This window comes from Miniopterus natalensis, chromosome 2 (assembly GCF_054644295.1).
Source record: "Miniopterus natalensis isolate mMinNat1 chromosome 2, mMinNat1.hap1, whole genome shotgun sequence".
NCBI lineage: Eukaryota > Metazoa > Chordata > Mammalia > Chiroptera > Miniopteridae > Miniopterus > Miniopterus natalensis.
The window spans coordinates 159,873,326-159,889,575 of NC_142082.1; the positions used below are offsets into that span (position 1 = coordinate 159,873,326).

The window sequence follows — 16,250 nt, forward strand, 5'->3', positions numbered from 1 at the left end:
CAGCATATTCTGAATTACATGTAGCTGATCTACCACACTATTCTGATTTACTACCATGTGGAGTGGATTTAACTCCACCATTCATAGAGTTGTCTGAACATCTACACAAATCCACCAGAGCTTTTGTGAGGGATGATTTCAACAAACTGGCATACACAAAACCACCTAGATACCTCTGTTATCGTGGGATTTTTTTTCTCAGAAGGAAATAAGCAAAACACCAACTAGTAACAAACTAGCAGAAACCATAAGACTAAGAATGCAATGATGCTGGCAAATCAGTAAGAAAAAGATATTAACATTTACAAGAGAAGAGTCATGATTTTACCTAATGCCGAGAAACAAATCCCCTTCCTATTAGATCTGTGACTAACTAGTATACCTTCCCCATCCTCTCCAAATATGCTTTTTCCTGGGAAAGATAAGCACTTAGAGAAAATAAAAATAACTAACCTCTCTAAATCTTTACAATAATAAAGGAGCCCTCAAACTTCAGATTCTATTCTAGTCAGACCTTAATGATGCTATGTCCATTATTAAAATAGTCTCCAAAGCAGGTGAGTGTCATGATCCATTAGAGTAAGGAAAGAAAATACCTCTTTTCATCTTGACGTTTTTCAATAGTCCTTCTTGGTAACTTTTATAATGTGCATTAACAGTGTTACCTGTTTATACTATATACATATGTTAGAATTAGGTGCCCACACTTTTTTTTTTTAAACTGGTGAGTTGCATAATCAAAAGGTAAATGGGTCCATAACCTAAATTCAGTTGTCAATTCTTGCTCCCAACATTTACAAGTCTTATCATCTAATTGTGTTCTACCCTAAATATCCAGGATACATCTCATCATCTAGTCATTAAGCACACAACAACTGTATGTGTGTGCCACAACAGACTCTGAGGTGCTGAAAACACATACAAATAGTTTGGCTATTCACACACACATCACTTTGGAGCAGATATAAACTATCTTAACTTTTACTTGATTTTTACCTTTAACATGTTAATTTTTCTAAAATATTGTTAGAAACACCAACACTGCCATGTTTTAAATTTTCTTAATTTAGAACAGAATCAAAGTAGTCCTCAAAATCTATTTCTATACAGTTTGTATTCTAAGGCCATATACATTCACACTTCCTTAGCTACTACAGATAAAACTACATCACTACAGGTATCCTATCTGTTTATTATTCTTAACAAAAATAAACAGAGAAGAACAGTAAAAACTGAATATGTCCAAGATATAAACAAAAGCATTATAATACAGATTTTCAGTGAAACACTTACGTAATGAGCGTCGTCTTTTGTTCTTTAATTTCCTCCTTTTGTTTATTCCAGCTTTAGAAGGAGATTCTTCTTTGGCCTTTGGCTGGCTAGAAACTTTTGAGGAGTTCTGCTGACTAAAGTGTGTGGGTACATGGCGAGCAAGCCCTCCCTGAGAAGCAAAGCTGGCATTGCAGCCACCGACGACACACTAAATAAAAATAAAAAGGGTATCAGGGATGCTGTGTAGGGAACAAGTATAATATGAATGAGTGAATAGTTCACATTTTCAGAAGTAAATCAGCAACGCTATAGAACTAATGCCAGAAAGAAACTAAGAACCCTTTCATTTTATGAGTTGCCCACAGTAATAGACAATAGGCAGTGGCAGAGCTGGAAAATAAAACTCAAGTTTCATGACTCGGCAATTTACTGCTCTTCCCACTATAAGCAAGACAAAAATAGTGGATTCTTCTTCCCAGAAAAATCTGTTTTGAATTAACCACTTTTTTAAGAGGAGCAATAAGTTATTTTACATCAAAAAATTAAATATTCTGACAACTACTTGCATTCCTGGATTTTTTAAAATTATTTTTATCTTACAACATATATTTCAAAAGCTCCAGCAGCCTCCCTACTATTCTAACAGCTAGGAAAGAAATACCGATTTTTAAACTATTAGACCTAGCCTCTCAGAGAAGACTTTTGTTCAGAGATGGACTTTTGCAACCTCTCTATAAGTTCCAATAAATACTGCTTCTTGAACTTTCTGTACTTGCAAAATTGAGAAAACAAAAGGTCAACTACTTAGGTCAACCTGGTCAATCTGCAATTCCAATAATGAATGCAGAATGCTTGGATATCACTAAAATTACAATATACAAATTAGCTACAGTTTAAGTGTATGATTTCTACTTCGGCCTTAGGAAATAACATTTACAAGTGTTCTAACAAATGAATGTTAATTAAAACAAACACCATTTTCCAAAATGAACCCCGAACAGCAAAATCCACAGCTAGATTGCTGGTGTCTTTTCTATTAGTAATTTATTCACTTTACTTAGTTTACTTTACTGACATGACAACCAAACTCCAACCATGTAAATCTGTAATGTTTAACATCAATTACATCCATCAGATTATTCCTAGGTGGTTCAATTTATATTACACTTTAACAAGATAACATCACAAAAAAATCTACATGCATTTCCAGGGTCTTTCTTTCAACAGGCACAGCTACCATTTTAAACCTCTAAAAACACAATACATTAAAAAAACCACCTAAATATATAATAGATTGGCTAATTCATTTCAAAAGTACCGCACAATACAATCCTCAATTAGTAAGAGATCCTAACTTTATTCACAAAGTCTCTCTAAAGCTGCCTAAGTGAAAGGAGCTCACCCTCTCTTGAGGGGGTCCTTCACTGCATATCTAGATACTTATCCCAACTCATCCTTTCCATGCATTTTGAAGGTAAGAATATGAATATACATATACATACATATATACACACATACGTATATATTTCCAGAAGCATCTTGTAAATCATAGATATATTTCTAGATATCAGCAGAACTGAACTGCTTACAGAGTCTGATAAAACCAATGCTGGCTAAAACACTTCATAGCAAGCTCCTTATATAGTGTCATTAATAATTATTATTTTTACTTTGATATACAAGAGACAATTTTATGGACTCTAATAGCACTCAGCATTACTAATAAAAATCTTTGTCTACTCTCAGGTGCACACTAAGAGGCAGAGGAATGAGTCAAGATTTTCGTTCAAATAATTGTCTACTTTATGTCCAGTACTATACGAGATTCTGTAAGTATAAGGATGACTGACATACAGTTCTCATCCTGTAACTGCTTACATATGCTCAGCAAGACAAACACATAAAGAGACAACCCTGAAAAGAAGCAACTGACTATATCCAGTACTTTAAAATAATATTTCATTTACTTCTTACAAGGACCCTATCAATAGTGTGGTCCTTAGATAGCCTGCATCAAGAATGTTCAGTTATTAAAACAAACAAACAAACAAAAAAAACCCCACAAAAGTTCAGTTATAGCCCAGCCGAGCATGGCTCAGCAGTTGAGCATCGACATAAGATCCAGGAGATGGAGGTTCAATTCCCCGACAGGGCACATGCCCGGGTTGCGGGTTCAATCCCCAGCAGAGGGTGTACAGGAGGCAGTCAATCAATGACTCTCTCATCATTGATGTTTCAACTCTCTCTCTCCTCTTTTCCCTTCCTCTATCTGAAATCAATAAAGATACATTAAAAAGAAAAAAAAAAAAAAGTTCAGTTATAGCCCTAGCTGGTTTGGCTCAGTGGTTAGTGTTGGCCCAAGGACTGAAGGGTCCCGGATTCAATTCCAGCCAAGGGCACGTACCTCAATTGCAGGCTTCAGCCCCAGGGCCCCGTGCAGGAGGCAACTAATCGATGTGTCTGTCCCACATCGATGTTTCTGTCTCTCTCTCTCCCTCTCCCTTCTACTCTCTCTGAAAAGCAATGGAAAAAATAACCTCTGGTGAGGATTAAAAAAAAAAAGTTGTTATAGACTCTTACCATGAGAACAGTATCTAACGGTTACCGAATTCTTAGAACTTAAAATTTTACTACACATACTCTGAGTACCAAGAAAGAAGGCTGCTTTTTAAAATTCCCTTCCTCTGTAGATTACCATATTGCCACATAATGACCCTGTCCACCACAGGAGCCAAGAGACAAGTATTGCTACTTGCCACATAAGGCAAAGCTACTATAACTAAGAAACCAAATTTTTAAATTTTATTTAAATTATTATTTACTGAGGTGAAATTAACATTTCATACTATGTTAAAAGTGCACAATTCAGTGGTGTTTATGTATTCACAATGTTGTATATAACCATCAGCTCTACATCCTTGCCAACATTTATTTTATTAAAACCATCCTAGTAAGAAGTAGTGCCTTTAGGTTTTTATTTGTATTTTCTTAATAACTATTTTAATTTTCAATTTAAACACAATCCTTACCTACTGAAAAACTTTAAAGTATGTTTGGCACAACTTGGGTACACGAATCTACCTCTGAAACTACAAATTTTGTAAAATGTAAACATAAAACAACTGTTTAGCATCTGAATTGAGAGTGTTTTAAGAAGAATTACACTAATGGGACAGTTCTGCACTACCCAATACATTTTAGCTATTAGATACATATAGCTACTGAGCACTTGAAATGTGGCTATAAAATACACACCGAAATTAGAAGATTTAATACCCCAAAAAGCAAAACATTTAATCAATTTTGTATACTTATAAAAATAAGTTATTTCAAAGATATTATTTAAATTATTTTCGCCTGGCCCGGCTGGGCGTGGCTCAGCGGTTGAGCATCAACCTAGAATCCAGGAGATCAAGGTTCGATTCCCGGTCAGGGCACATGCCCGAGTTGCAGGCTCCATCCCCAGTCGGGGGCGTGCAGGAGGTAGCTGGTCAATGATTCTCTCATCACCGATGTTTCTATCTCTCTCCCTCTCCCTTCCTGTCTCCGAAATCAATAAAGATATATTTTAAAAATAAAATAAGTAAATTTCACCTGTTTCAATTATTTTAATGTATCACTAGAAAATGTTAAATGATCCACCTGGCCCGGCCAGTGTGGCTCAGTAGTTGAGCACTGACCTATGCACCAAGAGGTCTTCAGTTCAATTCCCTGTCAGGGCACATGCCCAGGTTGTGGGCTAATTCCTCAGTAGGGGACCTGCAGGTGGCAGCTGACAGATGTCTCTCTCTCATCAATATTTCTCTCTCTCTCTCTCCCTCTCCCCCTCTCTCTCTAAAATAAATAAAAACATATTTTCTAAAAATGATCTATTTGGTTTAAACATATTACACAGTACTGCCATAGAACACACCATATAAAACTTATTTTTTTTTACTTTCCAAGAAGATACCATCCCTATATTCCCTAACACCTATTCTAAAAACATACATTACAGTAAGCATTTTTTGTGGCCAATGTGTTAGAAGTTCAAAGACTATAATATAAATAAGACAGGCTTTTCCCTTGGGTTCCCAGTGTAATACTAGTCAAACAAATTTGTTGGAAAAAACTCCACAATTCAAATTTTAGAACAGCTACTTGACTATAATTAAAAGGCAGAGACGACAGTAACAGTGTACATCCAAGCCCTTGGTTTTCAATTCAGAAAACCAGGATTTTCCTTAATTATAAGGGTCCCAGTAGATTTGGCAGATTCATTTTCTCCTGGGATCCTTCAAGACTGCAAAGAATAGGTCTTGTTAGCATCTAAAACTAAGAGTAAATATCACAGTTTATTTTAATTAACAATTAAATCAATGATTCAATGCTCTGAAAATAAAATCAATAATGAGAATTCTAAGAGAAAATTGTGTTCTTTGATTTTGATCATTCATTAAGAATCATAAACAAATCTAAAACAGAAAACATAAATGTACAATAAAAATTCAAAGAAAGACTACTTTTATTAAAGAGAAATATAGCCTGGGAGACGTGGCCCAGTGGTTGAGCATCAATCCATGAACCAGGAGGTCACAGTTCGATTCCTGGTCAGGGCACATACCAGGTTGCAGGCAGATCCCCAGTAGGGGGCATGCAGGAGGGAGCTGATCAATGCCTCTCATCATCGATGTTTCTCTCTCTCTCCCTTTCCCTTCCTCCCTCTAAAATCAATAAAAAACATATTTTAAAAAGAAATATAATAGAATCACAACCACACATATTTCACTTCAATACAAATCTTTTACTCAAAAGGAGAAAATAATTTAAGGGTCATCTAATCAATATTCCACTCATTAGTGTGCATCAGAGAACAGGTGAGAGACAATCTGCTGTCACCTCAAATGGCCTGTAGCACCTTCATTCCTATTCACATGAGCATTTCATGATACTGAGTGCAATTTTAGTGTTCAAATATTCACGTTTTCACCCACATATACAACAACCTCTGAACTTAAGCTACCTCACACGATGTTCTGATGAATAAGCTACCTGTTTCAACAATTAAAAAAACAACTGGTTTTTAGAGATTGAATATTTTAAGTGTTCTATTTCCCAAATCCACTGAAACACTATGTTGTCTACCACTGTGGTGAGGTAGCTGTTCTAAAATCTGAAACATGGAATTACTGGGTATTCCCCCTAAACAGATTTATTCAAATGAAACAATAATAACACTGTCTTTGCTAGTATTAAGACTATGAAGTACTATGAAAATCTATAAGGGGCTACTGAAACAAAATAGAAAACATCAGTTTCACAGAAGATACAGTAGTATTTATTAACGGGTAACCTAAAGGAAAACAAAAATTTCAAGTAGAAATGTTGGTTTCTAATTTTTGACAAATGTAGCACAGTAACATGAGATGACAACATCGGGGGAAACAAACTGGGTGAAGGTACAGGAAGACTCTCTGCACTATCTCTGCATCTTGTCCCTTAATCCAAAAATTTTCCAAAATAAAAAGCTTTTTAAAATTCCAGGTAGAGACCTGGCCGTGAATGCATAAACAAGTGGAACAACAAGACAATCTTTCTCTCAAATCAATAAAGAAAGAAAATTTCAGGTAGAAAGCACAGCCTATACAAAACCATAATGAGGGTAAAGTGTGATCTATTTCAGAACTACTAGTGGCATAGTGTGGCTGGAACACAATTTCCTATGAAGGTATAGTAAGGGAACGAATAAGAATAGAGACACAGGTAAATACCAGGTATGAAGACCTTACTATGCTTCATGCCAAGAAAGGTGAGTTTCAATTTGGAGAGAATGAGGAATTACCAAGAATTTCAGATATTGTTAATAACCACAGAAGATGAACTAGGATAAAATAGTAGGGTGAAAAGCAGCAGTAATATTAAAAATATACTGTGAGTCAAACTGACAGGACTTGCTACTGTTATTTATTTCAGGGGAGTACAGAAGTCTAGAAAGGAATCAAGAACAACAAAGGGCTCTTAAAGCCAAAGTAACTGGACGGAGTACTTACTATTTACTGAAGCTTGAGTAGAATCATGTTTGAAATTGAAAACCTAAAGATTTCGTACATGTTAATTAAGTTCAAAATCTCTATTAGACATGCAAGGTGAATACACTATTCTGGAAGCCAAAAAGGAAAGTTAGGGCCAGACATAAGCATCTAAGAGTAAACAGAATACAAATAGTACTTAAAACCAAAGAACTGGCTGTGAATTTGTTTAGGACAGGAGTCCACTTGCAGTTGTCGGCTAATAAAAATCTCCAAAGGGACGGACGGACATACATACATACATACATACATACATAAGTAAATAAATAAATATAAATAAAACCAAAGGACTAAATGAGAACACCTAGGGTGAGAACTTTTAAGAGCATTTTCTCTACATTTAGAAGTCAGGTAGAGCAGAGGAGAGCAAAGCAGACTAGAAGGAGGAGCCAATAAGTCTGGAAGGGGGGGCTGGGAAGGGAATGAAAAACAGGGAAGTGAGACATCAAGTAGGCCTAGAGAAGAGTAAGTTAATAAACACAGTATATACAGCACAGACATTTCTTTATCTATGCTTTTTTCCCCTCTCAAAGAGCACTGAATTGGTAACCACATTTACCAGAGAAATGCTTAGTAGCAGCTATTATATCACTAGGTGAACTAACACAGCTCACCTAGTGATATAATAGGTGATATTTCTCTTATAAGGACCCCATAAGACAAATATCTCATAGGCCAGAGTTTCTTAAGCCTTGGTGCACAACAGAGTCACCTGAAAGACCTTTTTAAATCAAGCAATGCCTGGCAACACATGCCCCAGAGACTCTCATTTAATTGGTCATGGGTGCAGCTTAGGTACCAGAATCTGGGTGCCCAGTGGCACAGTTCATATAGTAAAGGAAGAAACTCCTGATTTTTACTGACTTTCCAAATAAGATCCCTACCATTCTCCAACAGTGACCAATTCGTTTTTTGTTTTTTAGTATCATGATGTTCATTTCAACTATTGTCCCTATTTATACTCAAACTGTACCATCTTTGGTGAGGGGGAGGAGCCTCCTAAAACGTGGCTGTCAAAGCTAGGCAAGATGGGAGCTTCAAATACAGACACACACAAACATACAAAATGGCAAAGAAGAATTAATGAAAGATAGCAAAACAGGGTGTTTGAAGTTTTGTATTATTAGAAATTTCTGTTGAAAAGCAAAAGATTATCGCCCGGTCGCTGTGGCTCAGCAGTTGAGGACTGACCTAGGATCCAGGAGATCTTGGTTCGATTCCCAGTCCGGGCACGTGCCCAGGTTGTGGGCTCCATCCCCAGTAGGGGGCGTGCAGAAGGCAGCCGATCAATGACTCTCTCGTCATTGATGTTTCTATCTCCCTTTCTCTCTCCTCTCCTCTCTCAGAAATCAATGAAGATTAAAAAAAAAAAAGAAAAAAAGATTATCACTAAAGTGTGTGTGTTGTGTGTAAGGTGATGGATGTGTTAAGTAAATGAAAGGAATCCTTTCACAATTGTATATGCATATCAAATCACAATGTACTTTAAGTATCTTACAATTTTATTTGTCAATTCTACCTCAATAAAGCTAAAAAGCAAAAGACTTTTAAGTTAGCAGTATCAACTACCATTATAGAATAGATCACAAAGGAACTGAAGAAATTATTTCATCACTCATCATAGTGAATAATGTAATGCTAGTATCATCACTCACTGTGTCCTGTAACAAATTACCAGAATTTGTCTGTGTGCACAGCTATAAGCCACCTCAGAGTAAGGATATAACAGTTTAAGTCTGGTTTCTTTTCTCTTTATCAACCTTTTAAGCTATGTTCTTAGTCCCCAAGTACCTAAAGATTGACTATTTCAGAAAAAGAAAGGCTCAGTTTTTCAAGCACCACTCTATCACAATGAGAAGTTATTCAAGTATGTCAACATCATGAAAGGAATCTATCATGTTGAGCTACATAAGAGTAGTTGCTGAGGAAAATTACAATAAATTAATCCAAGACAACTAAGAAACTATAAATATTGTGTTCAAAGTAAACAGATATATCAGACTAGAAGAGAAAAGTGTGTGGGAAGAAAATGAGCTTACTTGAAAAGTCCAGCTACACAATTTCAACATACACATACAGATTTACCCAGACAAACCACTGCCATATTGGCAATAAAGAAAAAGGAAATCAAAACAATCACCAAACATGCTGTATATAACTAATTTTTTTTTTTTTTTCAGTTGAGTAAAAGATGTGTAAGAAACGTTGGGCTGAAACAACTTAGCCATGATGAAGCTTAATATTAGATGACTAACAAGAATCAAAATCAGCCCTACCCGGTTTGGCTGAGTGGTTGGAGCATCGAACTGAGGACTGAAGGGTCCTGGATTCGATTCTGGCCAAGGGCATGTACCTCAGTTTTGGGTTTGATCCCCGCCCTGGGACGGGGCGTGTGCAGGAGGCAACCAATTGATGTGTCTCTCTCACATCAATGTGTGTTTGTCTCTCTCTCTCTCTCCCCCCTTCAACTCTCTCTGAAAGCAATGGAAAAAATATCCATATTCTTTTTTAAAATAAAAAAATCAAAATCACAGTTACAAAAAGAAAGGGCCAAGAGAATAAAGAATCCCAAAATCCTAGTACTATAAACACATGTAATGTGTCCAAACCTTTAATTATTATGTCTTACTATGTTTAACAAAATGACAGCAATTTCCTTTCCCACAAACTCTAAATATACATACAAAACAGAGGTGTATATACATGAACACAGGGTGCGGTGAAGGGGCTTATCTAGGAATAATCTTTGCATTTTAATTATCAGGGATAAATATTATAAAAAACATTTGCTGAAACCTTTAAAACCCCTTAAAACAAAGGTCCTAGCACACACTCCCTGCAGGAAACACGCCTGCCCATGCCATTCCCTTCCCCTTCTCCTACAGGCATGCATCTCCTAAACCCTAAGGGACCCCACGAGACTTGCCTCCAGGGGAGCAATGGGCAGTGGCAGCTTGTTACAGGCTAGTAACCCCCTGAACCTATCCCCAAGGCCCCCTTTTCTCTGACTCTCCAGTGAGCTGATAGCAGCCCCATCCAGTCTCTCTCCTGTTGCTTCTACTATCCTCCTATCCTAGGCCCTTCCTTATTTCACTGTCCCCAGTTCTAATAAATGTACTCTCAAAATAAATTTTTAAAAATGTATTTGCAATACGTATAATTGACAAGGGACTTATTTCCAAAATACATAAAATATTTTAAATAATCATAAGACAAACCATTTAATAAAATACAAGCTTAGATACTTCACCAAAATAGGAAATCCATATAGCCATAAATACATGAAAATGTGCTCAGAATTATTATTCACCAGAGAAATAAAAAAATTAAAAAAATTTAAAAAAACAGGATGAGGCAACATTACACAATAACTAGAATGGCTAAAATTAAAAAATCTGATAATACCAAGATATAGAGCAACTAATACTCTCACTTGCTGCTGGTGGGAATTAAAATAATATGACCAATTTGAAGATGAGTCTGGCAGTTTTTAAAAGCTAAAAATGCCCTATTCTAGGACTCAGCAATTCCACTTATAAGTATTCAGCCCAGAGAAATGAATCCATGTGTGCAATCAAAAGACACGTAGGAAAATATGCAGCTGATTAATAGTCCCCAAAGATTGGAGACAACCCAAATGCCCATCAGCATTAGAATGGATAAAATATGATTTATTTGTAAATCTAATACTACATAGCAATTAGACACTGTTATATACTATGTAACTAAAAAATTTTTCAAAAAATAAGAGATTTGCCTCAAAAACCACATCACTTTTTCTATCTTGAGTCAACTACCTAACTCAACTTCTATTACTCCCTCCCAGCTCCTATTATGCAAAAGAATGACCCTTGAAAAATGGGGTATGAACTGTGTGGGTCCACTTATACACAGATTTTTTTCAATAAATACAGTTGGCCCTCCATATCCGTGGGTTTTGCAACTGCAATTCAACCAAACTGCAAACTGAAAGTAGTGTTTTTGATCCACGGTTGGAAATCCACGAAATGTAAATGTGTAGGGTGGGGCTGACTGTAAGCACTGCTCTACACCAGTTTATAAGGGACTGGAGCATCCTCGGACTTTGGTATCCTTGGGGGTTCTAGAACCAATCCCTCCTGGAAACTGAAGGCTGACTGCAGTTAGGTTTTGGGGGAGTCAACAGTAATGCTCGGATTTTCAGTTGCACATTTAACTGACCTCTAATCGATGTTTCCGGAGATCCTATCACAGGTCACCATTAAAACACTTAACACATTTCATTACTTTAATCTATTTAGATTTGTATAAACCTATAGAATGTAAGTTCCCTGAAGAGCAGAGGACTGCTTTTCTTATGTACCTTGCTTCCAAAATGCCTACCATATTGGCATGTACCGAAGACATCAATAAATGTTTTCTTGATTTAAATGATTTCTATAACTTACAGAACAATGCCTTGCTACATCATACCCCTTAATTTTTGTCTTTTAAAGATAATTTCTTTCCCCCTCTCCAATGGGAATCATTTACAGTTTCTAAAAGATTTGGGGAAAGCCGGGCCGGGCGTGGCTCAGAGGTTGAGCATTGACCTATGATCCGGAAGATCGAGGTTCGATTCCAGGTCAGGGCACATGCCCGGGTTTCAGGCTTGATCCCCAGTAGGGGGCATGCAGGAGGCAGCTGATCAATGACTCTCTCATCATTGGTGTTTCTATCTCTCTCTGTCCCTTTCCCTTCCTCTCTCTGAAATTAATACAGACTTATTTTTTTAAAAAAAGATCTGAGGGAAAACACCATTTGTACAAGCTTTGAAAATAACCTGCACATCATAATCAACCAGCAACAGAATTGCTGCCTTAAATAAAAATACATGAAAATACACACGATGAGAAAGTAAATTATTCTTTTATTTCAATGATAACCTCTTCCATTTACTGGATCCATACTGTACAACTCTGAGGTCAATATTATTACCAGCTACACATTAGACAACAAGTTTAAAAACCTGTCCCAGGTTACACATTTCTAGTAAATGCCAGGGCCAGGAACTGTAGTATGACTACAGGAAAGACTAGGATATCAAAGGTATAGGACCCACAGGCCAACAAAAAGCTCAATTAGACCATTTATTCTTTAAAAAATAAAGGAAAAGAAATCAAAAGGGTTAAACATATGAAAAGATGCCCAACATCACTCATAAACAAAGAAAAGCATATTAAACTACATTAGGATGCAATTTTTCATTTACTACATTGGCAAAAATCCAAAAGTTTGACAGCACCCTATTAGGAAGGCTGTGTAGAAGGCAGCCGCTCTAACATTGCTGATGAGGGCATAACTCCCAAGGAAGGCAATTTGGCAATACTGATCAAAATAACCAATGCTTATATAGCTTTTGATACACCCACTCATATCGTTTTGGGAAATTTTTCCTACACATATAAGCATACAGGTACAAAATGACATATGTTCAAAGATTCATCACTGTAGCACTATTTGTAATAGCAAAGATTAGAAACAACCCATATGTCTATACAAGTTTGGTTAAATAAACTGCTACAGCCACACAATGAAATACTATGAAACTGTTAAAAAAATAAAAAGAGGATATTCTCTATGAACAAATATGGAAAGAGCTCTAGTATAAAGTATGTTTTTAAAAAAAGCAAGGTACACATACAGACAATAAAGATGTTAATAGTGAGGGAAACTTGGTGTAGGATATATATAAAAACTCTATAATCTTTGTAGTATTTCTGTAAATTTAAAACTGCTTTAAAATAAAAAGCTTATTTAAAAAAATATAGATAGTATAGTTTACTAGGCTGTGTAAGAAAGAAAGAAGAATGAGATTACATATTTATCTGCGTTAGTTTCATATATTAATGCTCGAAGAATTCACTAGAAACAAATGGGAGTTATTCTGGGGGAGAAGGAATAAGGGAACAAGAAAGGGAACAAGATTTGCAATGTAAATTATTTTTATATACACTCTTAAAACTTGTTAAAGATTGTCTTTTAAAAAAAAAAAATTAAGTGGCTCGGTGGTTGAGCAGTGATCCCATGAACCAAAAGGTCACAAGCTGGATTCCCATTCAGTGCACATGCCCGGGTTGTGGGCTCGATCCCCAGTGGGGGCGTGCAGCAGGCAGCCGATCAATGACTCATCATTGATGTTTCTCTCTCTCTCTCTCTCTCGCCTTCTCCTTTCCTCAATCTGAAATCAATCAAGATATATTTAAAAAAAAAAAAAAGGCAACTCCACAAGAATTATCTTCTACCTAATGAAACCCAAGGGAAGTTTCTGGCACAGTATTTATATACCAAGAGATATTATGGGTTTAATAACTATTAAACTTCTTCAAACACAAACTTTCAGTCTCTATGGTATATGCTTTCCATAATTACAAACCAAAATGTTTTAATTTTTAATTAAGATAAACGGAAAAATGGTTTTTATTAAAAATTTGCTCTTTATACAGATTTCAGAAAATACACCTATTGGACACAGTAATTTACAACTAAGCTCTGCACAAGACCTCAAAATTGAGTGAAAGGAATCAAGTATCTTAATGTTCTACAATTACAGTTTTCATACAATAATCACTGTTTGCTAATAAAAAGGCTGAGGGGGGTGGGGCAGGGTGGACTGGCTCAACATGGAGAAAAAGGGACATCTGTAATATTTTTATAAATCAAAAAAATAAAATGCACTGGTTTCATGTTATCTCTTGAAAAATACACGCATTAAAAAAAATAAAAATAGCCCAGCCGAGCATGGCTCAGTGGTTGAGCATTGACCTAGGATCCAGGAGATCGGGGTTCGATTCCCGGTCAGGGCACATGGCCGGGTTGCTGGCTGCAGCCGATCAATGACTCTCTCATCATTGATGTTTCTCTCTCTCTCTCTACCTCTCCCTTCCTCTTTCTGAAATCAATAAAGATATATTAAAAAAATAAATTCAACTTTATAAAAAATAAAAATAAAAAGGCTGAAAACTATGACAGTGAGAAAATAGAGCACAAGATATTAATACCAACCAACCAACTTTAAAGATACGCATTCAAGTCATTCATCTGTCCACTATTTTCAAGACCCTACCCTGTTTTTTCTGTTCTCCAAATTTTAAAAATTGGAATAAATCATCTTTCCTCCATTATTTTTTAAAATTCCATGCATCTACTAGCATGTTAAAACAAGTAGTTCTTTTCAAATTTTTAAGAGCAAAAGTATGCCCATTAAGAATCTTGTCACTCAGCCAGCGTGGCTCAGCAGTTGAGCATCGACCTATGCTCCAGGAGATGGCAGTTTGATTTCCGGTCAGGGCACATACTGGTTGCGGACTTGACCCCTAGTAGGGGGGATGTGCAGGAGGCAGTCAATCAATGACTCTCTAATCATCAATGTTTCTCTCTCTCTCTGTCCCTCTCCCTTCCTCCCCGAAATCAATAAAGATATATTAAAAAGAAAAAAATCTTGTCAATTTAAGGTGAAATTAAAAAAAAATAAAACTCACATTTACTTACCTTGAAAGGTTTGTCTCCACTGTGTGTCAGCATATGCCTCTGTAACCAACTCTGACTGGTTGACGGAGTGTTATATACTTTACAGCCTTTCCATAAGCAAACAAATACCTATTAAAAGAAGAGCCATAATAATTTTCAGTACTTATTTCAACAGTTTTATTCCTTCTAAGCTCAAATGAGCATGCTGCAAACCATCAATTAACTAAAAGAGCCAATTAAATGCTTAATGTTAAACTTTCTGAACTTGCACATGAGAAGCAGTTTTAACCCTTCCTTCCCCCTTAGGGCTGCTGTCTGTTCCCTCAATAAGGAACTAATACACCAATGCCAAAGTACCCTTCAGAAGGAAACATACAAATTATTAACAACACATCCCTAGGAACTAGGTCTATGAACCATTCTGTATTTACTGTATGAGGAAACAAGCATGTATTAATTGTAATTACCATGGAACAGACTGAGGAATCTCAGTGGGAAGGCCAGGGTGGGAGAGTGGGTAGGAAGAGATTAATCAAAGAACTTATATGCATGTATGCACAACCCAAGGACACAGACAATAGTATGGCAAAGGCCTGGGGTGAGGAAAATGCAGGGTGGAGGGGATCAATGGGGCGGGGAAGGGGACATCTATAATACTTTTAACAATAAAGATAAATTTTTAAAAAAAGAGAGAACATAGCCCTGGACACTGTTGCTCAATGGTTAGAGCACTGGCCCACACACCTAAGGGGCCCGGGCTTGATTCCCATTCAAAGGCACATATCTGGTTTGCAGGTTCCATCCCAGGCTCCTGGGGGGGGGGGGGGGGCGGCAGGAAGCAACCAATCGACGCCTCTCTCTCACATCAATGTTTCTCTGTTTTTCTCTGTCTCTTTCTCCCCCCTTCCCTGCCTTCCTTCCACTCTCTCTAAAAATCAAAGGAAAAAATATCCTTGGGTGAGAATTAACAAAACAAAACAAAAAAAGAAAACATAAAGGTATAAACAATGAAAATAAATCAAAAGTCAAATGTTAATTAGTGGCTGATAGTTTCATCTTCAAAGAATGAGTAATACAATTAAACTATCAAATTACAAATTCCCTGCTCCCCAATTCCTCTTCTCACATGCACACTACTTATTCTTACATTGTTCTATTCATTAAAAATGATTTTCAATTATCTTGAAGAGGAAGCAAAATCTAGCGCAGAATGTCAAACTAATATAGTTGCAAAAGCAATGGGCATGAGCTTCTCCATCATCATAGTAACCTACATTCTTGACTGGGTTTGGAAAAACACAAATCTGTCAACTAACCATCTAATCTTTATCATTTTCCTACTAGTGAGATACCAATCTTCTACTTGACTATATTTCCATCAAATGACTTAAAACGGGTCCCTAACATCAGCAAAAGAATATG

At 36.5% G+C, this 16,250-nt stretch overlaps 1 protein-coding gene across 3 annotated transcripts in view; it reads right to left on the reverse strand.

Moving 5' to 3' along the window:
• The window catches only part of AEBP2 (AE binding protein 2), a 55,020-nt gene that overhangs the window by 12,213 nt on the left and 26,557 nt on the right, over nt 1-16,250 (reverse strand). For all 3 annotated transcript variants that reach the window (XM_016197416.2, XM_016197414.2, XM_016197415.2), the window contains exons 3-4: nt 14,850-14,957; nt 1,294-1,480 (exon numbers count right to left, since the gene is read on the reverse strand). In XM_016197416.2, the coding sequence (XP_016052902.2) occupies nt 1,294-1,480; nt 14,850-14,957 (295 nt within the window). The remainder of the gene's footprint in view (nt 1-1,293; nt 1,481-14,849; nt 14,958-16,250) is intronic.